This window comes from Pelmatolapia mariae, linkage group LG16_19, assembly GCF_036321145.2.
Source record: "Pelmatolapia mariae isolate MD_Pm_ZW linkage group LG16_19, Pm_UMD_F_2, whole genome shotgun sequence".
Lineage (NCBI taxonomy): Eukaryota > Metazoa > Chordata > Actinopteri > Cichliformes > Cichlidae > Pelmatolapia > Pelmatolapia mariae.
This window is the reverse complement of record NC_086241.1, coordinates 69,778,398-69,804,676: the sequence shown is the minus strand read 5'-3', so window position 1 is coordinate 69,804,676 and position 26,279 is coordinate 69,778,398. Positions and strand designations below refer to the sequence as shown.

Below are 26,279 nucleotides of genomic sequence, written 5' to 3'. Positions count from 1 at the left end.
GTTAGTTTAGCATCTGGCCGCTCAGCAGTCAGACTGAGCAGCAGGACATTTTCTGGCAGCATGGAGGCAGAAGTAAGTGTGTGTGTGTGTGTGTGTGTGTGTGTGTGTGTGTGTGTGTGTGTGTGTGTGAGAGAGAGAGAGAGACTCGGATCAGGGCCGGGTTAAACAAATCCTTCTCTGTGCGTTGACGCTGGCGCTCCTCTCTGACCTCTGACCCGCCTGATTTCAGCCTGTCAGTGATCAGTAATCTGATCAATAATCTGATCACTGAAGGCTCTCTGCAGAGCAGTGCTGCTTTTGTTGTGAACAGAAACAGCTTTGTGTGTGTGTCCCAAAGCATCATGTGAGCTGTAGTGTTTAAATCAGCAGGTGGGGCCTGGCGCTCGCGGCGCTGTCGCTCCTGTGAATCACAGATCAACACGAACACATTCGCAGGAGTTAACCTGTCACATTCTGGCCTTTGCCCTTCAGGTGACCTTGGAGAAGGTTCTGGGAATCACGGCACCGGGGAACCGAGCGCTGGCCTGTGACCCCCGGAGTGGACTGGTGGCATATCCAGCAGGGTAAGAGAGCACTGAGGGCTGATGGGAAAACAGTGACTTTAGTTATGCCAAATTTGGATTTTTTTCTGTCACAGCTGATGATGATGAAATGATATGATGATGGTAGTCATGGCGATGGCTGACCTGACGAAGATGAGGTCATATACAATAGAAAAGAATAGAATAGAGCTTTAAGCCCTCGGAGAGGTCCCCTCAGGAAACCAGTTCACATGTGTTTTTTCACCGGGTTGATGTCGTCCATCCTCCACCCCTCCTGCCTCTCCTCCACGTCTCTCCGAGTTGTACAGTTGGCTGTCTCGGGGTACAAAGCAAGAGGCTCCTGCTCCTGAGGAAGAGGAGGAGGAGGAGCCTGATCAGGCTGTTAGGCTGTTCCTCTTATAGTAAAGTTCCAGCTGGTATTACTGGTGTGTTTCAAATGACTCCTTCATAATGAATACAAGCATCACACTGCTTATTCTTATTGCGTGTTTATGAACGTTTATCAAACATGATGTAAAAATCTACATGTGAAAATATTCAAAAACAAATGTGACTGAAAATAACACGACAGCTGAGAAACGCAGATGCACGTCGTGTTCGTTGTTCCTGCTCCAGGTGCAGGAGGGTCACGTTTACGAGTGACGGGTGGTGCTGCCCCCACCACCTGGCCCCGGATAAACGGAAGAAGATGGATGTTATTATCTATCTGTCTTACTCAGGAAGCCTGCAGAGTCTAAATCTCAGGGACACATATCACTCCAAGCTAAACTCATTCAGCTCATTTTTGTAGCACGATTTTATTTCATAACCATATTTATTCACGAAGATTAAGGATGCAGGAATTCCCGTCATTTAAACACAGATGCAAACACCGAAGCCTAGACCTGAGTCATTTTCCAGAATTCACCAACAGTGCTGCACGCCACCAACAGCTCCACATTTGGTACCTGCCTGCAGCTCCACAGGACTCCGCCCCAGCAGCACCTGTCATAAACTCTTCATGTTCTGTGTCATGATTTACTTTTCCTGCCACAAACCACCTCGGCTGCTTACGATCACATATTATCAAATGGGTGAGTCAGCTCAGGGAAGCCGTGGCGCATCTATGCAGCCTTATGTGACAGGTGGAAGAAGAAGTAGTTCCTACCAATCGTTTTGACAATAAATGAGTTACTTTCCGCTGTGTTCCTGTCAACGATTAACTATAAATTCACCCTAAATTACTAAAATGCTAATATTTCAATAAGAGCAGCGATTCTAGAACGTAAATATCGGAGGAATCGATCCACATGCCACTCTTCCCTGGTTGTGATGACGGCGTGCAGAGGGTGGATCCTGACTGTGCTGCTTTCTTATCGAGGTGATAGCATCCTCGACTCCAACATTTGCCCGATAGCCAAATTGTCGGGGTGGGCATGCTTAACCTGCGCCCCGAGGAAGATCCACTGCACAGGAAGTGTGTGATAACAGGAAAAGGCCTGATGCTGCGGCATCAGCTAGGCTCTGAGTCGTTACCACGGTGTGAGCAGACACAAAGAAGAAACAGTCAGTTTGAGATGATCCAGATCCTCAGGTGCAGTGAGGTCATTAACACACGTTTGACAGGTGCTGAGACACGAACAGACTAAAGGAGGCGCTCAGTGTGCGAGCTCTGAAAACACTTTTATCATCATTATTATTGTTTGTTGTTGTCGATGGCAGATCTTAGAAGCAGACAAAGCGTTCACACTGAAACGAGCTCACATGTTTATCTGCACTCAGTAAACTGCAGTAAGGTTAACGTGTTCATCCAGATCCTTCTCAGGGTCGCGGGGGGTGGAGCCTATCCCAGAAACAACAGTCTCAGCGTGTGATTGGATAGTGGGAAGTCTCATCTCAATCTGTGACTTAGCCGATGACATGCACAGTAACTCATTTTAGGATTTAGACGTGTGTCTGAAACCACGATCAGAAGGCCTCGGCGGACGGCGATGAGCCTGCACAAGTGGGCGGGGCTGAGCAGCGGCGACGCCGTCAGGAAAAGTGTGAAACAGAACAGACGCGTTTTAGTCACAAAAGAACCCAGAAAAACTTCCTTTATGAGAACAATCACAGGTCAGAGGTCACGGTGCTCTATGAGTCGGAGTCCAGAGGAATGATGGGAATGTCACCAGGGGGGCCCGGGAAGGCGTCCAGTTTCCAGGTTTTTTATTCTGTGCAATCAGCCGCAGGCACGGGAGGAGGGGCTGCTGATTGGTCCGTTTGTGTGGAGCTGCGCTTTCAGGTCACAGCTGACGAAGCGCCGTTTAAACACAGTGACAGGAAGTGGGTCAGTGCAGCGGCGGCGTGAATGTGGGTTAATGTGAGAGAGTGCATGAAGGCTGGCGACACTACAGAAGAAGAACACGCAGACTGATTCTCTGCATCCACAGTACTGCGTTACTGCAGAAATTACTGTTACTACAGTGTACTGCATTACTGCAGAATGTACTACGTTACTGCAGAATATACTGCATTACTGCAGAATGTACTGCATTACTGCAGAATGTACTGTGTTACTGCAGAAATTACTGTGTTACTACAGTGTACTGCATTACTGCAGAATGTACTACGTTACTGCAGAATATACTGCATTACTGCAGAATGTACTACGTTACTGCAGAATATACTGCATTACTGTAGAATGCGACTGCGAGCTCGCGCCAAACACGATGTCTGCCGCTTACAGCTGATTATTAGTTATCCAAACGAGCAAATGCATCAGGAAGCTCCTCCTTCTCTCCTGACTTCTGGTTGTGGGCGGGGTCAACAGAATCAGCAGGTGTGATGTCATTAAATGTGACAATCGTTTGGTGTGAACAAAAGGTAAACAAAGATGTCTGAAACCGTTAACCATGCTCTCCAAAAACCAATCACGCTGTGCGGTACCTCACATCACGTCACACGATACGCTCCAAACAGATGGAGAGGACAACACGTTATACAAACGATGCTCACGTGTTATTAAAATATCGCTAACCAACTGAAACTGCGACTGAGCTGTGCCGTGCGTTATGAACCTCCCTCCCTCCATCCAAGGAAACGTCCAGCTGTTCTCGAGCCAGCCGATACTCCAGCGTGTCCCAGGTCCACGCCGCGGCCTCCTCCACGGACACGCCCGGCTGGAACACCTCACCTATGAGGCCACTTCCTCTGGCTCCTTTTGGTGTGGTGGAGCAGCACCTCTACTCGGAGCCCCGCCCAGCTGTCGCTGAGGGAAAACCATCCACCCCTTTTAGCAGCCTGTTTCTGTGATGTCATTCTCTCGCCCTTAAAAGAAACAACTGCTGAGTAAGATAGAAATAAAATAGAAATATTAATTATTGTCTCTGCTTAGTATTTGTTCCAGCAGCAAAGTGAAAATAAAAAAAAAGAAATAAGAATTTAGAACATAAGAAAAATGAGGCCAGATTCACAGATTTATGGCGATTCTCACCATCGCTGCGCCATCTGGTGGCAGGTGGCTGCGTAACATTAGAATGCAACTATTTACAGTCATTGGATGAAAATGTAAACCACAAGATCAAACGACAACAGCAACAACTGCTCGTCTATTCGATTAGTCGCACACATCCCTACGAAGCTGTTGCTCGCCCACGTACGTCTACTGATTAAACCCAGTCGCTCGCTGCTGTGTGTGGGCGTGGCCACGCTGCCGCGGCTAACAGCTACACAGCTAACGAGTACACGAAGGCTAAAAAATGTCCATCAGCATCTCCCGTGAACCTCCTTCATGTTTCCATGACGATAAACTAAATAAACGCTCTCTGTGGCATCAAGCGCTGCCACCATCAGGCCACACTGAGAACTGCAGCAGCTTCACTGAGGTTTAACTGCCTTTATGTCCTCCTCTATCTGTGAAGGAGGCGCAGTCGACTCTGTGTGTGTGTGTGTGTGTGTGTGTGTGTGAGGAAGAATGTAACTGGCTGCTGATTCAGCGGCTTCCAGACGAACAGTCAGCAGCACGACATTTATCTGCACACTCACTCACACTCACACACTCACACACACTCACACACACTCACACACACACTCACACACACAGACACAGACACACACACACAGACACTCACTCACACTCACACACACACTCACACACACACACACACACACTCACACACACACTCACAGACACACTCACACACACACTCACACACACTCTCACACTCACACACACTCTCACACTCACACACACACTCACTCACACTCACACACACACACACACACACACACTCACACACACTCTCACACTCACACACACACTCACACACACACTCACTCACACTCACACACACACTCACACACACACACACTCACACACACACACTCACACTGACACTCACACACACACTGACACTCACACACACACTCACACACACTCACACACACTCACACACACACACTAGCAGGTCCGGATCCGCCTCAGCAACAAAGCTGTTTTGCTTTGATGAACTGATCCGACCAATAAGGCGTCGGCGGGTAGTTGTTCGTGGCTGCTCCTTTAATCTGCCGCAGGCTTCACAGCTGATCTCACACACACACAGACTCACACACAGACAGACACATGTATAATCCCTGTGTGAGTGTGTGTGTGAGTCATCTAGCTGTGTGTGTGTGTGAGCTCTCCTGGCTGTGTTACAGCTCGCTCGTTGATCTCAGGTCTGTTTCAGAGCAGCCGTCTGCACGTGCTCATTGGCTCTCTGTGGGTTCCACAGTGACTCTTCCTGCCGCTGACGTCCGCTGCACCCTGGCGACCTCTTCAGGGTCGAGTTTAGGTGAACATGGAGCTTTTTATGAACACGGGTGACATGTTTGGAAGCATGAGGTCCTGATGGGGTCTCTGCGGATCTGCTGGATGAAGGTTGAGCTCGGACGCACACAGTCACCAAACAGACGCACATTAGAGCTGCTCTGTTTATACAGGGGAGGTCAGGCAGGTCTACGCTGCCTTCATGTCCTGTGGGAGAATTGAGTGCTCTGCAGTGTGACTGCAGGTGTGTGACCCACATCCACGAGTTTCATTTACAGAGTGTGTGTGTGAACGCTAAGGGTGGAGTGTGTATGTGTGTGTGAGGGCGTGTTTATGGGTCTCAAGTCTGCACAGCAGGTCTGACCGCCATCTTTAAACCTTCTCTGAAGCCGCGCTGACAACGTCCTGTGTGCGAGCTGCGGGCAACCGCTCCCACACAGGTACCGTCCAATCAGAAGAAGAGCTGTTCACATGTGAGCTCTTCACACAGGTGTGCCCTGAACACAAACCGCACAGACAAAAGTGTTTTCAGTGAACGCAGACAGAAGCTCAGACGGCTGACAGAGCGGGCGTGAGTGAGGAGAGGAGAATCAAACCTGCTGTTGCAGGTAACCGTGCACAGCAAAGTGTGCACCACAGGTGCAGGGGGAGGGGCCACTGAGTCTCATTTATTTAACATGAACATAAAGAGAACCACAGCAGGGGGGACATAAACAATGGTCTGAGATAGTCCCAGGGAGGTAAGGGTCCACCTTACCTCAGGACCTGCACCGCCCACTTACTGCAGCACGCTGACCATCACTGTTCATCAGCTGACAGGAAACAAGCCTGTTTACAGCAGGTGTGGTTTCCATGGCTACCTGTTCACAGGTTGTAGTAGTCTCCTCGGGATCATTAACTGCTTATTGTTTCAGGCTTTGTTAATTTCCCAGAATGCCCTGCTCCTTCTTCTTCTTCTTCTTCTTGGTGAATTTTGCTGTAGAAACAGAATCGCGGTGGGATTGTTGCTCGTGCCTGACTCCGTCTGCGACTTCCTGCTAACACTTGAAGTGGGGAGACTTGGGAAGTTTTTACCTTGAAAACCTGGCATTGCTGAACATCCTGTTTATTTTATAAAATGAAGTCTGAGCTTTTGTTTTGAAAAATTCAGATATTTAAGGCATGTTGGTAGCAGCCAATAGCTAACTGAAGGCTTTTATTTTGAAACGGTGAGATTTTCCTCCATCCTATTGAAAGATAACCGTTTTATTTTGGAAACCAGACAACTTTCTCTGCTTTCCTGTGAATGAGTGTTTTGATCATGTGACCTAGCCGTGTGATTGCAGGTGTGTGGTCGTGCTGCTGAATCCACGGAAGAACAAACAGCATCACATCTTCAACAGCTCCAGGTAAGACTCCAGCAGCCAATCAGATCACACTTCTTGTCTGCTTCTGTGAGGAAAACATGGAATAAAGACCGTTTCCTGTTCCAGGAAGGCAATCACGACGCTGGCGTTTTCGCCGGACGGGAAGTATGTGGTCACAGGAGAGGTGAGCGTGCGACGACAGCGCTCAGGTGTTCACCTGGTGCCTCAGGTGAGAGATGATGCTTATTTTTTTCCTTCTCGTCTTCCTCAGAGTGGTCACATGCCGGCGGTCCGGGTCTGGGAGGTGTCAGAGCGCATTCAGGTGTGCGAGCTGCAGGAACATAAATATGGCGTTGCGTGCGTGGCGTTCTCTCCAAATGGGAAGTACATTGTCAGCGTGGGCTACCAGCACGACATGGTGGTCAACGTATGGAACTGGAAGGTGACGGAGGCGTGGCCGAGTGCACCTGAGAGATGCCACCTGTGAAAACGTCTTCGTGCTCACCTGCTGCTGTCTGTCCGTTTCAGAAAAACGTAGTCGTGGCATCCAATAAGGTGTCCAGCAAAGTGACCGCCGTCTCCTTCTCGGATGACAGCTCCTACTTTGTTACCGCCGGAAACCGACACGTCAAGTTCTGGTACCTGGACCACGCCAAGACCTGCAAGGTTCCCGCGTGACCGCCCACCTAAAGATTGATCAGCTGGGACTTCCTGTGTGGTTACTGATGGTTTCTGTGTCTGCAGGTGAACGCCACCGTGCCCCTGCTCGGGCGCTCGGGGCTGCTTGGCGAGCTCAGGAATAATTTCTTCAGCGATGTGGCGTGTGGGCGGGGCAGACAAGCCGCCTCCACCTTCTGCATCACCTCCTCCGGCCTGCTGTGCGAGTTCAACGACCGGCGGCTCCTCGACAAGTGGGTGGAGTTAAAGGTGAGTGCGAGCGGCCTGATAGCAGGCGTCTACACAGTGGTCGCGCGATGTCACTGTTTCTGCTCTAACGCTCTGCTTCCTCCTCTGCTTCCTGCGCAGAGGGTCGACTCTGTCGCCGTAAGTCCTCGTCCCACCTCAACCCGCCACGAATACATCCCACACACGCACGCCGCCACCAAACGTGTTTACGTTGTTTCATTTCAAACTCTGCCCTTTATCACAGCTCCTCCCACCACAGCAGCTGACTGTGTGACATCATTATTAATCACCATGTTGTTTGCTATCGATCCTCTCTGACCCGGCGCCGTGGCGGCTGAACGGCGAGGAGCGATTTTTACAGCAAAAAAACGTTTCTGGTGACAAAGATCAGACACACCCACTCCCTTCATCTCACCCTCATTGGTCAATTGCAAACAGGTCCACGTTTAACTACCTCATTGGCTGTAACATCACCACGCCCACTCTGGCACATCACTGTCCTGCACTGCAATAGTATCAGCACTTAGCATTAGTACTGCAGTATTACTGCATTCTGTCACCGCTCAGGTGGAGGTGCGTGTACTTACCTGCCTGTGTTCACCTCACCTGTCCGTGTGTCCTCAGACGTCTCAGGCCACCTGTCTGTGCGTCACTGATGACTTCATCTTCTGTGGCTGCTCCGATGGGACGGTTCGAGCCTTCAGCCCCGCCAACCTGCACTTCCTGTGCACCCTGCCCCGCCCACACTGCCTCGGCATTGATGTCGCCAGTATGGTGGAAGCCAGGTAACACACACCTGTACCTTATTTTACTACAGCTTACTGTAGTCAGTATGTAGCCCCACTATAGTGCACGTTAGCGCGTAGTAGTCGTCACTGAGAACATCGTCGCCATGTTTAGCTGACAAACACGTGTCAGAGGTCACATGTCGCCAGTCTGCACATCTTTGTTCAAACACAGAACAGGAAACCTGGTTTTTACTTAGAGCTCAGCTGATCATGGAAACAGTTTCCATGGGAACAGCAGCTCTGATTGTTCTTCCTCTTTGTCCTCGTCAGTCAGCTGTTCTCCTGCAGGCCGGAGTCTCGTTACCCGGACACCGTGGCGGTGACCTACGACCCCGCCAATCGCTGGCTGTCGTGTGTCTACAACGACCACAGCGTTTATGTTTGGGACATCCGCGACCTCCGTGACCCCCGCAGGGCGGGAAAACTTTACTCCGCCCTCTATCACTCGTCCTGTGTGTGGAGCCTGGAGGTCAGTGTGCTGGTTTTACTGATGTTATGGGTCCTTGCTTGTACATTGAAACCGTGGGGACGTAACAGTGTGTCATCGATGTCTGTGTTTGTGAGGATATTTTGTCTCGTTGTGTCTGACGTGCTCATAATGCCAAACAAAGCTAACGACTGTGCACACGTCACAAACCGAGCGCAGCCTGGCCTCGGTCACGCCCTCCCGACAGGTTAAAGGTTATAGACGGGTGTCGTGAAGCTCAGCGTCTGAGGGGAAACAGGTACAGGTGTGCTGCACAGGTGTGAGCTCTAGCCTCGGTAGCATTTTACTGTCCAACCACACTCTGAGCTCTGTGAGTAAATCATCCACCAGGCAAGGATCACTCCGCCTCCAGCTGTGCCGCCTCCACCCGACAGCAGGACTCAGAGTAGAGCAGTAATCCATCTCTGTATCGCACAAAGTCTGCTAACCTGTGTCTCACCTGTAACTGTTGTGCAGGTGTACCCCGAGGGTGGAGGAGAAAAAGGAGGAGGTGGTAAAACGTGCCTTCCCCGCGGCTCCTTCCTGTCCTGCTCCTCAGATAACACCATCCGACTGTGGAGCATCGACGGGCACAGCACCCTCCACAGGAACATCCTGAGCAATGTAGGACAGCACACACCTGCACATCGCACACCTACACCTGTGCTACACTGACCTATGACCTATGGCCTCTGTCCCCGCAGGACCTGCAGAAGGTCGTGTACGTGGACGACAACATAACTGGCCTCCTGGACACGGAGAGCGTCAGCATTGCTGCGGGTACAGAGAAGGCGGGGTCATCAGTGACGGAAGGGCAGCAGGTGGACCAGAGCAGGGCGGGCATTAGGACCCTGAGAGTCAGCCCCGATGGACATCACCTGGCCTCTGGAGATCGCATGGGGATCCTCAGGTGAGTGGAGGTGGGCAGGTCACCACGGAGATGGTGCGTGTGCGTTGGTGTGACGTTGGTATGACGTTGGTGTGTTTTAGGATCCACGACCTGGACGGCCTGCAGGAAATTCTGAACGTTCAGGCTCACGACTCCGACATCCTCTGCCTCGAGTTCTCCAAACCGGACACAGGTGAGAAACCATCCCAGACCAGTGCGGCAACACAACGCAGCGCTGGAAACAAGTCCTCAAAGATTTGAATGATTTTTTTTAAAGACAGTTTAAATATATCCTAAAGAAAAGATATAAATACTTTAAAGATATTTTCACTCTGTGAAACTAACGCTGGGCTATAAACCCAACATCTGTTTTTATTCCCTGATAGAAAACTAAAATATTCCATCACCGCTCTTATTTTGAAATGGGTTTTATTCATAGCTTTATTGTGAAAAATGTTCTCCTCATGCTAATGAAGCCTTGAATGTACAGACAACGATCACTGAAAGGACCCTTCAAAGGAGGGGTTCCAACTCCAGGCCTCGAGGGCCCTGCAGGTTTTAGATCTCACCCTGGGTCAACACACCTGAGTCACATGATCAGTTCATTACCAGCCTCTGGACACGAGGTCATTCAGCCATTTAAATCAGCTGTGGTTGGTCAGGGACGCGTCTGCAGGACACCGGCACTCGAGGCCTGAAGATGGACACCCCTGCCTTAAAGGGAGTAAACCGGAGGAATGAATGTGGCGTTTGTGGTTCCCGAGGGGATCGTGGACGTTTACGATACCTGACATTATCCCCGCCCCTCCCCCTGCTGGTTTGACTTGATTTTGAAGGTCAGAGGTCAGTCTTACAGATTAGTTGTCCTCTGACTCGAGGTCCTTTGTTTCTCTTCCTCTTGGAAAACAAAAAGCTCGTCCCTTTTGCTGAGTCGACGTCTCTCTACAGGAAGTGATGTCACTGGAGCTTGTTAAATTGGTATGTGTGTAATTATGTGTGTCTGTGGTTGTGAGCGTTCCTCTCTGACTTACAGCCGGCTCTGTCTGTGGTTTTTAGTCATTTTGGACCGTTGGTGTCCCCGCAGAGAGAATTTCCTGTGTTCCACCACATAAACCTGCAACATCCAACTAGCAAGACTGACCCCATATTTTCAAAATAAAAGCACTGGTGTTTCTGTAAATTGGCCCTTATTTTCAGGACGTGTAAAAGCGAGGTCATTTTGCTGTGTCTTTGGTTTTACACCATGAGGCGACCTGTCTGTTTTTATAAAATGATATAAAACATTTTCAGTTTTGTGTGAAAGGACGCTCTAAAGTTATAAAGAGAGTGGGAGAGTTTTATCTGTGCTGACATAAGCTAATGTAGGTAAAGTCAGCTGTGTGCTTCCACACCCACACGGTGCTCGTTATAACTTTACCATCGCGAGCAGCTAAAAACAGACGATGTTTCCATCCTCCTCCAGAGGTTCGTTGGATTATTGGAGTCACACAGATGAAGCCACAGCTGTGTGTGTGCGGTTTGTGGGGACTCTATTTTTGACTGCAGTGAGGCATTGGGGGGAGGGGGCGGGGCTTTGGTGCTTTGAGTCAGCTGATCACAGCAGGTCCTTTTAACACCGAGATAAATATCAGCGTGGAAATGTTCACTCAGACTTCCTATTGGCTCGTGTGATGTGATGTCGCAGGTTAGCGATAAAGGGCCAGCGTTTCCCTCAGCTTTGTCTTGTAGGCGTTACGGCGATCAGACCGTTCACCGTTGTGACACTTCAGGGCGTTTAAAGAGAACGTTTGTCCAACCACATTTACGCGTCTCTCTCAGGTCTCCAGTTATTAGCCACGGCCGGCCGGGACCGTCTGATCCACGTCCTGGATGTGGGCAGAGATTACAGCCTGGTTCAGACTCTGGATGAGCACTCGTCCTCCATCACTGCCGTCAGATTTGCTGGTACTGTCTGACCTTTGACCCTCTGCCACTTGCTGCTGTAAGTTTGCTGCTAGCATCTAACCTGTGACGTTCTTCTTCCTGTCTGTCAGCCAATGAGGGGAAGGTGAGGATGATCAGCTGCGGCGCCGATAAGAGCGTCTACTTTCGCACCGCTCAGCAGGTGAGACCGAGGCCCGTGTGAGTACACATTAGTACTTCTGAACACAGTTATAGTACCTGTAGCGGAGTAGTAGTACTGCTGAGTGTCGTGCTCGTGGCTCAGTCACTGATCCGAGGTCAGTTCTCGCACAGTTGAATGCAGTTTTCGTTCACGTGTTTCCAGGTGGAGTGATATAAAAAAACTCCTTCTGGTACTTCGTGGTCATGTGGTGCTTCCTCTCTCTGCTCCTCCTCAGACAGGGGAGGGATTGGAGTTCACGCGGACGCATCACGCCGTCAGGAAGACGACGCTGTACGACATGGACGTCGAGCCGACCGGGACGTACGCAGCGGTGGGCTGTCAGGACCGCAGCATCAGGTAACGTCTGCAACTACAACTCCCATGATGCAGTCTGCCTGCAGGCGTCCAGTCAATGATCTGCAGAAGCCGTTTCAAAGCTGGAACTGAAAAGTGACTAGCAATCAGCCAATGAGACGCTGAATGAGCCTGGACTTTAATCCACCTTTAGCTCAGATCAGTCAGATTACCCAGCAGCCAGTGGGAGTAGCAGGATTAACCACCATCGACTCCTCCTCCTCTCTGGGTTCTTTCTTCCTTCTGTATGTTTTCAGCACCTTCCAAAGTCTTTCACATTAAAAGCAGCAAACCCAGAGAAGGAGAAACCAAATGACTTTCACATTAAATACCCCACTTTTGGGGGAAAGGCTTCATGTATTGATTATCTATCAGTGGGGACGATCCGACGAGTCATGCTGCCCCCTGCTGGTTACAGCTTTATCAATGTGATTGGCCCAGTAAGCAGCACTGGTGTTTCCTGTTCCTGTGAATGGTTTTGATGGGATTAGTTCAGAGTTGACTTTTTCAACCTTCTGCAGCTACAGACTCGCAGCTTTAAACGTTTCTCAGCTTCGAGCTGGTTTTCTGAACCTACCTGCACGTTGTGGATGTAAACACATGAATGTGTACAAATACACACGGGTGTATCACATGTTTGTTTGGATTTAAACCTTTACTGGCGCTTCCATTCACTACCATGCAAACTTCCAGCAGCTTCCTTCCTGTGTTCAGTGCTGCTTTAAGGTGCGTTGCTGCCACCTTATGGCTGTAAGTGTGCATTACATCCAGGAAGTAGTTTTATTTTTCTGGTCAGTGAAGTCTGTGGCAGCTGGTCTCCGGTCGCTTCATCCCCTCACTTCCTGTCTGTGGATCATTTTTTTAGTTTGTCTGTAAATACTGCTGCAGATGATGATGATGATGATGACGATGATGGCGGCGTGCTGTGTCTCGCCCTGCAGGATCTTTAACATCAGTAACGGGAAACAGAAGAAGCTCTACAAAGGCTCTCAGGGCGAAGACGGGACGCTCATTAAGGTCAGAAAGGGTTGGGTACCATGATGATGTTTCCATGGGAACAGGGACATACAATAACCGACTCCTCCTGCGTCCTCAGGTGCAGATAGACCCGTCGGGGCTCTTCATCGCCACCTCCTGCTCAGACAAGAACATTGGCATCTTCGACCTGTACTCAGGAGAGTGCGTGGCCACCATGTTTGGACACTCGGGTCAGTCGCCGTTAGTTACAGACACGATTAATGACCGCTGACAGCAGAGCCAGTTCTTTCAAAGCTTTATTTAAAACCAGAGCTTTTACACACGACTGTGATTCCAGAAAAGTTATTTCAAATCTGGCCCTTTTTGTTCCTGTTTCAGAAATCATAACGGGGTTAAAGTTCAGCAACGACTGCAGACACCTGATCACCGTGTCAGGAGACAGGTACGCCTCACCTGAACCCCCCGCACCCACCCACAGCCCTCCACACCTTTATTAATCCACGTGTGGGGACAAACAGCCCTTGTGGGGACCAAAATCCCCACGAGTTTGAAGGCATTTTTGAGACTCAAAATGTGGTTTTAGTGTCAGGGTTACAATTAGGTTATGGTTAGGTTTAGGGTCAGGGTTAGGCATTCATTTTTAATGGTTAGGGTTAGAGTAAGCGGCTAGGGAAAGCATTATGTCAATGAGATGTCCCCACAAGGATATAAATACACACGTGTGTGTGTGTGTGTGTGTGTGTGTGTGTAGCTGTATCTTCGTGTGGCGTCTGAGTCCAGAGCTCACCATCAGGATGAGGCAGCGTCTTGCTGACCTTCGACCCCCCTGCAGCAATCCCAGTTCCCAGAGTGCACCTCAGCAGAGAGCCGTGAAGCTCAGGTAAACGTGATGATGATGTTCAGACTCACCTGAAGAAAACAAACCGCTTTAAAATGAACTCTGCGATCAAACGCATCCATGAAAACAAAAAAACTGACCCACAGTCAGCCTGATTTAAAATAAAATAACCTGCAGTGAGTTTGACCTCTGTGACCTCTGTCCTGAATCCTGGTGTGAGGTCACATGGTCTCGGCTCTGCGTGCTGACTTGAACTTAAGTGTTTGTGCGGCAGGGAGGCGTCAACGACTCCTGTGGTCACCATGTTGTCTGACAGTGACAGGGAGGAGGAGGAGGAGGGGGAGGAGCTTGGCTGTCCATACTTGGACACAGCAGGAAGTGTGGAACAGGAAACAGGTGTGTTACAAACTGAATGACTCGATGGATTCGTCAGAGGTCAGGTGACCTTTAACCTGCACTGACAACGTTTCTTGTTTCTTCCCCTCAGAGGCGTCTGATGAGGCGTACAGCAGCAGGAAGGTTGGTGCATGTGACCTTTGACCTTTAACTGATTATTTCATTCTGTTTCATTAAATGGTTTTTACCTGAAGGGGGCGCTCTAGCAACAAAAGCTGTTTCTCAAGTACGCGAGTCCGTACTCGTGAGAGAGAGTTGTTGTTTTTTTATATATTTGTAGTTTTTATTGGTGATCTTGTACAAAGAATTTAAAGAAGGAACTTTACAACATACATGGGACAAAAATCAAACAGCCGTATACACTGTGGGTCAACATACCTAACAGAATTTCAATTTCTCAAAACTGTAGTAAGATGTAAGTAATAGTTCCCACTTGTATTTCTCTATTATTATTATTATCATTATTATTGCTATTATTATTATTATTATTATATATAGAGTGTTCATTTGAAATATATATCTGGACAATATTTTCATAGTAGGAAAAGAAACAAAGAACAATCAAAACCAACAAACACCCAGCTGGACAGGTGGAGGCAGTCGATCCAACCTTGGTGGATGTCCACCTTATAGTTGCTTACCTGGGTTAGGAGAGTCATTGAAATAAAATCGCTTCTCAGCTCTTTAATGTACTGGGTCCATCTGGACCAGAGCTTGTTGAATCTCTTTGAAGCCGCAAAGACACAGTAAGCCTCTCCATTACGAATATTTGGTACACAGTATTGTAAAATTCTTGTATTCCTGGTACGTTTGGTTGCAGCCAATGGCTCGTCAATGTTTTCTTAGCTGACATTATAATAATTCTCATTAGGCATTTATCTGCTGGAGTGGTTATATTTAGAGGTTCCTGGTATCAAAAGCAGCAGTTCTGCCTTGTTTAGCTTGTTCTCTCTGCACACCTCCTTCCAGATCTTAAAAGTTGATTTTATCCAGGGATCATCAGGCTCTTTCAAATGCGACTTTAGTTTACCATCTGCTACCACGGCTTGGATTGGTGGGCCATTAGTAGCTCGTTCTTCTATGTCTTTCCACCGAGATTTAAACAAAGAATCACATAAACAAATAATAATAATAATGGCCTTAGCTGGGCAGAATAATAATAGTCCTTCAGACATCTCCAAAAGTTGAATCTGTTCATCTGGACGTAGCGTTTTGTGGGAGAAACGTTTCGTCACTCATCCAGGTGACTTCTTCAGTCTCAGCTGACTGCAGGTTTCAATCTTATAAACAGGACATTTGCATAATGACTGAAACCAGCCCACTGAAGGAACAATGGGCTGGGAGGTCAGTTCCTTAATCATAATTATGCAAATTCTCACGACCATTGATCAACAACCACTGATCAATGGCCATGAGTACCATTCACAGAGAGTTGGGGAATGGCTGCAATCACAGCATTGTAAGATGGTGACAGATGTACCCTTAGGCCCCCTCCTCGATTCAGAGATGGTCTTTCCCTTTTCACGTAAATGTCCTCCTTGACTCCGCCCTCAAACCAGCGTTCCTCCCTGTCCAGGATGTGTACATCCTCATCATTGAAAGAGTGTCCACTGGCCTGTAGGTGTAAATAGACTGCAGAGTCCTGGCCTGATGAGGTAGCTCTTCTGTGTTGTAGCCAGAGGTTGTTTGGTTTCCCCGATGTATAAATCCTGGCAATCCTCCTGCACTTAACAGCGTACACTATGTTACTCTGTTTGTGTCGGGGGACCCGATCCTTGGGGTGGACCACTCTTTAGGGTTTAAAATCCACAGAGACCCGGTGTTTAGAAAAAATGCGTCTCAACTGTTCCGATACTCCTGACACATAATCCTTCAGACATGGTAAAGATAGACCGCCCCTGTGCTTTGGTAATTGTAGTGTATCTTACCCTGGGTTTTTTCCCCAACCATAAATAGCGGGAAACTATCTTGTCCCATTCTGTTCCCAGTGAAAATGTTTCCTCCTGAATTTAAATATTTGTAATGTTAGATTTCATTTAATTTCAGCTGTTTAAATGAGAACAGAACGTTTTACATCAGGGGAAATATTCAGTTTTGAATTATACTGACAGCTCTCCAAGTCTCCAAGACTTTAAAATAAAACAGTCCAACTTTAATCTGAGCCAAATGATTTACTGAGGAGCAAATAAAACACTGAAATAAACCAAACATTCACATTTAGAAGTGATCTGAGTGACTTATATATCATGTTTAACCAGAGTAGCCAAAGACTGCAGGACAACGATGTGCCGGGAGTTCGCTGTTCTCGCCGGCTCTAGTGACCCTCGACCTCCCGGTCAGCTATCGAGCTGGTGGTGACACGTAACGTGTCCGAAAACGTCGGGGCACTTTTCCAAATATGTGATGTCTGGATAACCCAAGCAGATATTCGAAGGGCTTCTGTTTGTGACTCAGCAGGATGGGGGCTCATCTGGGGCGCGACTCCCTCGCCGGCGCTGGTCCAGGAGGACGTGCGACGCTGACGGGGTTCTGATGGTGAAGTCCATGTTGGACCTGAGACAGCTGGACTCATTCTGCCCCGACAAGCATGAGGAGCAGGCGGAGGTCAGAGAAACCACAGACACTAATCAAAAAACACCCGGAAGTGATTAACTAGCATTAATGGTCCTGTTTATTCTGTGAAGACACGCCCAGTTGATGTTAGCCACTCCCACTGCAGCACGACGAGGAAGGGTCAAGGTGCGGAGGAGCTTCACAGGACCAATCAGGAGCTTGGGAGCACCATCAGCCTGCAGGTTTCCAGTGTATGTGAACACACACAAACACACCTGTCTCTCACTCTGACAGGCAGACAGACAGAAAGGGCGAGCGGGAGGGGAAGAGAGAGAGAGAGAGAGAGATGCTGCTTTGTGGCTTCACCTCTGAAGGACACTGTGAGCTGAACCTTACTCAGATGTGTGATGTCATTCTGTACGTACAGGTACACAGACCAGAGTTTATCCTCCTGTCCAATCAGAGCGCAGACAGAGAGAACCCAGTGCTGTATCCAGACCAATGGGAGGACAGAGTGAGCCTGGCAGGCAGGTAGGACTGCTTCCTGTCCTGAGAATTCACAGATGACGTTAACTTTTACCACCATATAAGCCCCTCCCCCTGCTGTCAGTGAGTTCCAGGTGAAGGAGGCGTGTCCTCCTGCTGCAAGTGCACGGCAGGACAAACCGAGTCCCGACAGCGGCTGCTCGCTGGGATTCAGCTCCAGACTGTCGAGTCCCAGCAGACCTGCAGGATACGGTGAGATGCACTCACCTGTGTGTGAGCCGCCTCGCTGATGCTTCCTCTCACCTGTCTTTATCAGCCCAACCCTCTTCTTCTTCTGTCCATCAGACTCGGAGCCCACAGAGCTTCTCAGCATGGACGGAAACTCCTCTGAGCTGGAGGACGAGGAGGACAGAGGACCAGGTGGCGGGGAGTGCAGGAAACCCGTACCCCAGACTCCCGACCAGGAGGCGTTCCTGAAGGAGCACTTTGTGACGCTCGCTGACCTTTCTGCCTCAGGTACGGCGGCAGAACTTAGCAACTGATTTCAGCATTTTTCTTCCCAGTCCTGAGCAACAGGATTTGAACCACAGCAGACTCACCTACACCTGAACATGTGACCTGTGTGTTGACAGGAAGTCCGAGCAGAGCGTCTCACAGCTCCAGTGAGAGTCTGAGCATCTCGTCCAGGTTCCTCACCCAAAGCACAGCCACAAGGTCAGAACACCGTCACACAGATCTGCCTGATCAGTAATCAATAATTACACACACACACAGGTCCATTCAAACCAAACTTTATTGAAAAACGATAACAGCTTCCTGAATGCAGACGTGCACGCTCAGCTGTGGGACAGGAGAATATTTGTTGTTGTGGCCTGAACACTGACTCTGTGGGGTCTCCAGCTGCTCTCACCTCTGCTCCCCACGCACATGTGTGGTGGATTCAATTCAATTCAATTTTATTTATATAGCACCAAATCACAACAAAAGTCGCCTCAAGGCGCTTTATATTGTACAGTAGATCGTACAATAATACATACAGAGAAAAACCCAACATTCATATGACCCCCTATGAGCAAGCACTTTGGCGACAGTGGGAAGGAAAAACTCCCTTTTAACAGGAAGAAACCTCAGGGAGGGGCGGGGCCATCTGCTGTGATTGGTTGGGGTGAGAGAAGGAAGACAGGATAAAGACATGCTGTGGAAGAGAGACAGAGATTAATAACAGATATGATTCAATGCAGAGAGGTCTGTTAACACATAGTGAGTGAGAAAGGTGACTGGAAAGGAAAAACTCAATGCATCATGGGAATCCCCGGCAGCCTACGTCTATTGCAGCATAACTAAGGGAGGATTCAGGGTCACCTGGTCCAGCCCTAACTATATGCTTTAGCAAAAAGGAAAGTTTGAAGCCTAACCTTAAAAGTAGAGATAGTGTCTGTCTCCTGAATCCAAACTGGAAGCTGGTTCCACAGAAGAGGGGCCTGAAAACTGAAGGCTCTGCCTCCCATTCTACTTTTAAATACTCTAGGAACAACAAGTAAGCCTGCAGTGTGAGAGCGAAGTGCTCTAATAGGGTGATATGGTACTACAAGGTCATTAAGATGAGATGGGGCCTGATTATTTAAGACCTTGTATGTGACGAGCAGGATTTTGAATTCTGGATTTAACAGGAAGCCAATGAAGGGAAGCCAATACAGGAGAAATCTGCTCTCTCTTTCTAGTCCCTGTCAGGACTCTTGCTGCAGCATTTTGGATTAACTGAAGGCTTTTCAGGGAGTTTTTAGGACTTCCTGATAATAATGAATTACAGTCGTCCAGCCTGGAAGTAATAAATGCATGAACTAGTTTTTCAGCGTCACTCTGAGACAGGATATTTCTAACTTTAGAGATGTTGCACAAATGGAAGAAAGCAGTCTTACATATTTGTTTAATATGTGCGTTGAAGGACATGTCCTGGTCAAAAATGACTCCAAGGTTCCTCACAGCATTACTGGAGGCCAAGGTAATGCCATCCAGAGTAAGAATCTGGTTAGATACCATATTTCTAAGATTTTCAGGGCCGAGTACAATAACCTGAGTTTGATCTGAATTAAGAAGCAGAAAGTTAGCGGCCATCCAGGTCTTTATGTCTTTAAGACATTCCTGCAGTTTAACTAATTGGTGTGTGTTACCTGGCTTCATGGACAGATAGAGCTGGGTGTCATCTGCATAGCAGTGAAAATGTATGCTATGTCTTCTAATGATGCTGCCTAAGGGAAGCATGTATAATGTAAACAGAATTGGTCCTAGCACTGAACCCTGTGGAACTCTCCATTTACATGTACAAACTGGAGTCTATTAGATAGATATGATACAAACCACTGCAGTGCAGTACCTGTAATACCTACAGCGTGCTCTAATCGCTCTAATAGGATATTATGATCAACAGTATCGAACGCTGCACTGAGGTCTAGCAGGACAAGCACAGAGATGAGTCCACTGTCAGAGGCCATAAGAAGATCATTTGTAACCTTCACTAAAGCTGTTTCTGTGCTGTGATGAGCTCTGAAACCTGACTGAAACTCTTCAAATAAGCCATTCCTCTGCAGATGATCTGTTAGCTGTTTGACAACTACTCTTTCAAGGATGTTTGATATGAAAGGAAGGTTGGAGATTGGCCTATAATTAGCTAAGACTGCTGGGTCTAGAGATGCTTTTTGAGTAAAGGTTTAACTACAGCCAGCTTGAAGGCCTGTGGTACATAGCTGATTATTAGAGATAGGTTGATCATATTTAAGATTGAAGAATTAATTAATGGCAGGACTTCTTTGAGCAGTTTTGTAGGAATGGGGTCTAAAAGACACGTTGATGGTTTGGAGGAAGTAATTATTGAAGTTAACTCAGAAAGATCAATTGGAGAAAAAGAGTCTAAATGAATATCAATGGTACTAAAAGTAGCTGTAGATAATATTACATCTGTGGGATGATTATTGGTAATTTTTTCTCTAATGATTAAAATTTTATTTGTGAAGAAGTTCATGAAGTAAGTAAGTAAAATTTATTTATATAGCACATTTCACAGATAAAAATCACAAAGTGCTTCACAATAAGATCAGACATAGAAGTTAAAATTAATTAAAAGCCCGTTTGTATAAAAATGTCTTCAGCTGCTTTTTAAAGGAGTCGGTAGAGTCTAGACAGCGTAAAGACAATGGCAGGGAGTTCCACAGCCTAGGTGCCCGAAAAGCCCGATCCCCACGTGTTTTAAACCTAGTACGTGGGACCACCAGTAGCCTCTGACCTGAAGACCTAAGTGCTCGGGATGAAGCATGAGGTTTCAACAGGTCAGAGATATACTGGGGAGCTTCACCGTGCAGAGCTCTAAAAGTTGCAACTAAAATTTTAAAATGAACCCTAAAATTTACTGGCAACCAATGAAGAGAAGCCAAAACTGGAGCAATGTGTGACCTCTTGTTTGTACCAGTTAAAAGTCTTGCCGCAGCATTCAGTACAGTCTGAAGGCGATCCAGAGCGGATTTGTTGAGACAAGTAAAAAGACCGTTACAATAATCCAAACGAGAAGAAATAAAAGCATGAATAATCATCTCAAGTTCTGCCTTTGACACCAGCAGTCTGAAAATGTTTCTTAGATGATAAAAACAGTTCCGGACAAGTTGTTTACAGTGTTTCTCAAGAGACATTGAACTGTCAAATATAACACCTACGTTTCTGAGACTCGACTGAAATGAAGGGTCTAAAAAACTGAGAGCATGTGATCAGGTGCAATAATCAAGGTTTCTGTTTTATCTGCATTTAACTGGAGGAAACTGTCATTTAACCATTGTTTGATTTCTGACAGACAATTATTTAAACACGACAATTTATAAAACTCAGAAGCTTTGAAAGAACAGTATAACTGAATGTCATCAGCAGAGAGATGATAAGAAATATGATTGTAACATCTGGTAATTTGGCCTAGAGGGAGTATATACAGCAAAAAGACAATGGGACCTAAAACAGATCCTTGAGGTACCCCAGAAGGCAGAACTGATGTTTCAGACAACACATGATTGATACAGACAGTAAAGGATCTCTCAGACAGATACGACATAAACCATTTTAAAACAACACCAGTAATCCCAAACAAGTCCTTCAGCCTATTTATCATGATGCTGTGATCAACAGTATCAAAAGCAGAGCTGAGATCCAACAGAACCAGAACGGTGTACTCTCCAGAGTCTGCTGCCATCAAAATGTCACTAGACACTTTAAGCAAAGCGGTTTCAGTGGAGTGTAATTTACAGAAACCAGACTGGAAAATGTCCAGAACATTGTTCTTCTCCAAAAAGTTGTTAAGTTGTTCTGCAACTGTTTTTTCCAAGATCTTTGACACCAATGGTAAATAATGAAGTCATTACTAGTTAACGTTAAAGGGATGGTTGGCTCAACAGAGCTCTGACTTTTTGTCAGCCTGGCTACAGTGCTGAAGAGAAACCTGGGGTTGTTCTTATGTTCTTCAATCAGTGATGAATAGTAAGATGTTCTGGCTTTGCGGAGGGCTTTCTTATAAAGCAACAAACTATTTCTCCAGGCTAAATGATGATCCTCTAAATTTGTGACACGCCATTTCCTCTCCAGCTTACGAGTTATCTGCTTTAGGCTACGTGTTTGAGAATTATACCACGGAGTCAGGTACTTCTGATTTGAGGCCTTAGTTTTCACCGGAGCTACAGTATCCAGAGTCGTACATAGTGAGGAGGTAAAATTATTAACAAGATGATCGACCTCTGTTGGAGCAGCGTTCAGATAGCTGCTCTGCTCTGTGCTGGTACAGGGCATTGAAGATGCTAACAGTGGGTGGATTATATTCTTAAACTTAGTTACAGCGCTTTATTAAATTGGTCCATATTTCTAGAAATGAGAGCTGCTCCATCCAAAGTGGGATGGATGCCGTCTCTCCTAACAAGACCAGGTTTCCTCCAGAAGGTTTGCCAATTATCTATGAAGCCCACATCGTTTCTGGGACACCACTCAGACAGCCAGCAATTTAAGGAGAACATGCGGCTAAACATGTCACTCCTGGTCTGATTGGGGAGGGGACCAGAGAAAACTACAGAGTCCGACATTGTTTTGGCAAAGTTACACACCGATTCAATATTGATTTTAGTGACCTCCGATTGGCGTAACCGGGTGTCATTACTGCTGACATGAATTATGATTTTACTGTATTTACGTTTACCCTTAGCCAGCAGTTTTAAATTTCCTTCAATGTCGCCTGCTCTGGCCCCTGGAAGACAACTGACTATGGTTGCCGGTGTCTCTAGCTTCACATGTCTGAGAACAGAATCACCAATTACCAGAGTTTGACCCCCGGCGGGTGTGTCGCCGAGTGGGGAAAAACGGTTAGACACCTGAACAGGTTGGTGGTGTACCTGGGGCTTCTGTTTAAGACTATGCTTCCTCCTCACCGTCACCCAGCCGCCCTCGTTCCCCAGCTGCTTGGGGTCTGCCAGGGAACAGCTAGCGGGGCCTACGCTATCTTCGGCTGCACCAGCTACAGGGGCCTGGCTAGCTACGGGTGAATGAAGGGTGCGAAGCCGAGTCTCCAATTCAGTAATCCTGGCCTCCAGAGCTGCAAATATGCTGCATTTGTTACAGGTATCATTACTGCTAAAGGAGGCCGAGGAGTAGCTAAACATCTGACACAATGAGCAGGAAAGTGCAGGAGGGACAGGTGAAGTAGCCATGCTGCTAACGAGTCGGCTACGAGCTAAGCTAAGCTAGCGAAACAGTACAAAGACAGTGAGTGAATACTTTGGCTATAAATTAGGTAGTGAGCACACAGAAAGTGTGCTTCGGATGAAGCACGTGAAGATTATACTATGAAAAAAGAATGTATTTAAAAGTTTTTAATTAAATTGCTAAGCAGATAAGCTACTGAGAAACACCACTGTGTTTGAGCAGGAACAGGAAGTGATACTCTACCGCAGAGCGAGCGAACACCAAGTGACAGCGCCACCTTTTCTTTTCTCTCTTTCTCAGCCGGACCGTGCTTCCTCTCCCATCTCGGACCTCGGGGGCTGGCGCGGGGGAGCCAAAGGCTCGTCCGCTGGTCTCCGAGGTCCGACCTCTGATGGAAGAGAGCCAGAGGCAGGACGGGAAGGTGCCGTGGACCCAGGACCAAACCCAAAAACAGAACCAGGCTCAGGCCACCTCATTTCAGGACCAAGCCCAGCCTCCTCAGGGTTCAAACCAGCTCCGGATCCTAGAGGAGGAGACCTCCTTGACCCAGCAGGTCCACCGACCCTCCCCACTTAAGAAGAAGGCCCAAACTGCAGTGGAGTCCAGGAGGAACCAGGGACCGACAGCCCGGGCTGCCGCCTCCCATCTGAACTCTGCTGGACTTCGAAAGGCTCAGTCAGTCCACAGCCTGCTGACTGACACAGGTAACACTCAGCTCATCACACATACAGGTAAACAGCACAAGAACCAAAAGAGACTGTGGACCCCCAAGCAGCTGCATACACTGTACACCTGAGTATGAGCGCTCACCTGCACATAAAGAAGCTAAATTAAAGCTAGCTGGCTAACCACACCCATGTTGGCTGTGACTGTAGAAATTAAATGTTACGTCTTTGATTTGAGCCAGTACAGCATTGATGGGTAAAACCAGCACTGTTTGATATAAGTTAGCACTGTGGCTCTGTTAGCTTCTGCTTTAACAAGCAGCTCACGTTAGCTAGCATGAATTTAACACACTGAATAAATTTGGTGACAGTTCATGATGCTACCTGATGAATTTGAATGTTAAGTCAGCAGATCAGCTTTGATCTTGTGCTCTCAGGATAAGATGTTACTGCAAACATGGCTTACAGCTTGTTTCACACTATTTCCTGCGAGTCAAGTTTTGAAATATTTGTATATGAGCAACATTTCAGTCTGCGGGATCTTTTACTCTAAACCGGCTGGCTTATGACTTATGACCAGTGTTAGCTAACGCTTACACTGGAGATTAAAAACACAGAGGGCCACAGGGAAACGTCTCAGTGTTACTCTGAGTTTACATGTTTTGTTTTTTGATTCAAGGACTTAATTACATCACTTCCTGTCTCTCTCATCATCAGGTGACTCCGCCATCTCCCAGATGACCTCTCATCCCTTCAGAGAGGAGGTGCCCCCTCAGCTGCTCCTTCCCCCTGAGCGTCCCGTTACCCTTCCCAGCGCCCCCAGACGCCCCCCATCTACGGCACCTCCCCTTCAGAGACCAAGCCCTGCCTCCCCGAGGTCCCCATCACAGGAAACTGCTGCCGTTCTGGCCGCCACCACCCCGAGGAAGTCTTCGTCATCCTCCCTGACTGCATCGGGGCCGCGCTCCTACATGAGCCCCACCGCCAGCTCCATGGCTAAGATGTCCCGCTCCGTCTCCATGGGCGATGGCCTTAACGTCCCCGAACCCACTGACGACCTGGCAGTGACATCACCAACTCCTTCCTCTCAAATCAAAGAGACTCCACTTCCTGTTGTCGCCGTGGTTCCCTCTGTTACTCTGGCCACGCCCCCTCACGCAGCTGTGGTCCCAGTTGTCGTCTCTTCGTCTTGCTCCTCGTTCCTGGGGAACCATGGTAACCAGATGCCCCCACCCACCCGTTGTCTCCAGGCTCGTGTCTCCAGTAGCAGCAGGCCGCTTCCTGATAAACCCTCCCTCCCCCCTTTCTCAACTTCCTCAAAGTCCACGGCGTCCTCATCCTCCTCGCAGCCTCCTCCGGTATCCGTCTCCCCCCTGACTCCCGCACGACAAGAAGCGGGGCCTCATGCTCCTACAGACGGCGGCACCGGGCAGATGGACGACGCAGGTTTGGACTCTAACCCTCCTCCTCTTCATCCCTTCATCCTGTCATCTCTTTGGCTCCTCCTCCTCCTCACCCTTCCTCTCCTGTGTGACGGGTGAGACGTGTGTGTCGTCTCTGCTTTCATCGCATCATTGTTTACAGTCTGTTTTTAAATAAAGTAAAAACGACGCCAAAGTGACCTCACCTGCTGCTCTCTCTCTTTCTGCAGACGAGCCAATCAGTGTGGAGAGCTGCAGGGCTCTGACCAATGAGCTGCAGAGCTGTTTTAAGAGAGCGACGCACCTGTACAGGAGAGTGAGTAAAAGACTCCGCCCTCCTTACCATCTATGTTTGATGGTCACAGCAGTATTCACCTCTCCTCCTCTTCCTCCAGGTGAGTGGCTCCTCCTCAGATGAGTCCTCCCCCAACCAGCACCAGATGTCTCTCGTCCTATCAGAGGCCTTCCAGGCAATGAAGGCGGAGCTCGACGCCCTGCCGCTCGGCATGCTGGCAGCGGAGGGGGGGCTGGGAGGTGTGGGGGAGGTGAAGACGGCGGCGCTTCTGGAGGAGTACTCACTGCTACTCCTGCAGGCGGTTCACAGGAGGATCAACAGCAGCACCTGAGCCCCGTCCCTCTAACCCCGCCCCCTCCTGAAGGATCTGAAGCCATTTTGTTTTTAAACTGATGCAATGATCTTCTTCGTTTTTATCAAAGACATTCCTCTTTCCTCGAACTTCCCAGCGGCCGTCAGTCTGATTATTGATCGCCGTTAGACTGTAGACACTTTTCACCGAGCGCAGAGCAATACCACACTTTGTGATCTGATGCTACGACTTTGTATTTATTGTGATGATGAGCTGTTACACTACTGACTCCGCCCCCTCGCCTCACGCTGACCGGCACGTTTTGAAGCCCTGCTGTTACCGCGGGCGTACGTTTTGATATCTTCGGGTGTTTGTGGGGATAAATTTGTAGTTTGAAACGTTTTCATGTTTTTTGTCACGTTTAATAAAAGTTTCAGACTCGCTGTGATCTCCGACTTTACTGCAGAACAA

General features: G+C 48.2%; 1 protein-coding gene across 5 annotated transcripts in view; it reads left to right on the top strand.

Moving 5' to 3' along the window:
* The window catches only part of mapkbp1 (mitogen-activated protein kinase binding protein 1), a 28,102-nt gene extending 1,851 nt beyond the window's left edge, over positions 1-26,251 (top strand). The window contains exons 2-32 of one of the 5 annotated variants that reach the window (XM_063498091.1): positions 472-563; positions 6,636-6,698; positions 6,783-6,840; positions 6,928-7,098; positions 7,185-7,322; positions 7,401-7,583; positions 7,683-7,700; positions 8,187-8,347; positions 8,621-8,819; positions 9,294-9,440; positions 9,521-9,726; positions 9,807-9,898; positions 11,524-11,649; positions 11,739-11,809; positions 12,045-12,166; positions 13,105-13,180; positions 13,260-13,371; positions 13,520-13,583; positions 13,893-14,021; positions 14,254-14,375; positions 14,467-14,498; positions 16,833-16,979; positions 17,060-17,179; positions 17,356-17,459; positions 17,539-17,666; positions 17,760-17,930; positions 18,047-18,128; positions 23,436-23,839; positions 24,518-25,246; positions 25,452-25,537; positions 25,617-26,251. In XM_063498091.1, the coding sequence (XP_063354161.1) occupies positions 472-563; positions 6,636-6,698; positions 6,783-6,840; positions 6,928-7,098; positions 7,185-7,322; positions 7,401-7,583; positions 7,683-7,700; positions 8,187-8,347; positions 8,621-8,819; positions 9,294-9,440; positions 9,521-9,726; positions 9,807-9,898; positions 11,524-11,649; positions 11,739-11,809; positions 12,045-12,166; positions 13,105-13,180; positions 13,260-13,371; positions 13,520-13,583; positions 13,893-14,021; positions 14,254-14,375; positions 14,467-14,498; positions 16,833-16,979; positions 17,060-17,179; positions 17,356-17,459; positions 17,539-17,666; positions 17,760-17,930; positions 18,047-18,128; positions 23,436-23,839; positions 24,518-25,246; positions 25,452-25,537; positions 25,617-25,847 (4,584 nt within the window). In that variant the 3' untranslated portion in view covers positions 25,848-26,251. Of the gene's footprint in view, positions 1-471; positions 564-6,635; positions 6,699-6,782; positions 6,841-6,927; positions 7,099-7,184; positions 7,323-7,400; positions 7,584-7,682; positions 7,701-8,186; positions 8,348-8,620; positions 8,820-9,293; positions 9,441-9,520; positions 9,727-9,806; positions 9,899-11,523; positions 11,650-11,738; positions 11,810-12,044; positions 12,167-13,104; positions 13,181-13,259; positions 13,372-13,519; positions 13,584-13,892; positions 14,022-14,253; positions 14,376-14,466; positions 14,499-16,829; positions 16,980-17,059; positions 17,180-17,355; positions 17,460-17,538; positions 17,667-17,759; positions 17,931-18,046; positions 18,129-23,435; positions 23,840-24,517; positions 25,338-25,451; positions 25,538-25,616 lie in introns of all 5 variants that reach the window. The other 4 variants (XM_063498095.1, XM_063498090.1, XM_063498094.1 and 1 more) reach the window with 4 other exon arrangements.
* Positions 26,252-26,279: the final 28 nt, after the last annotated feature.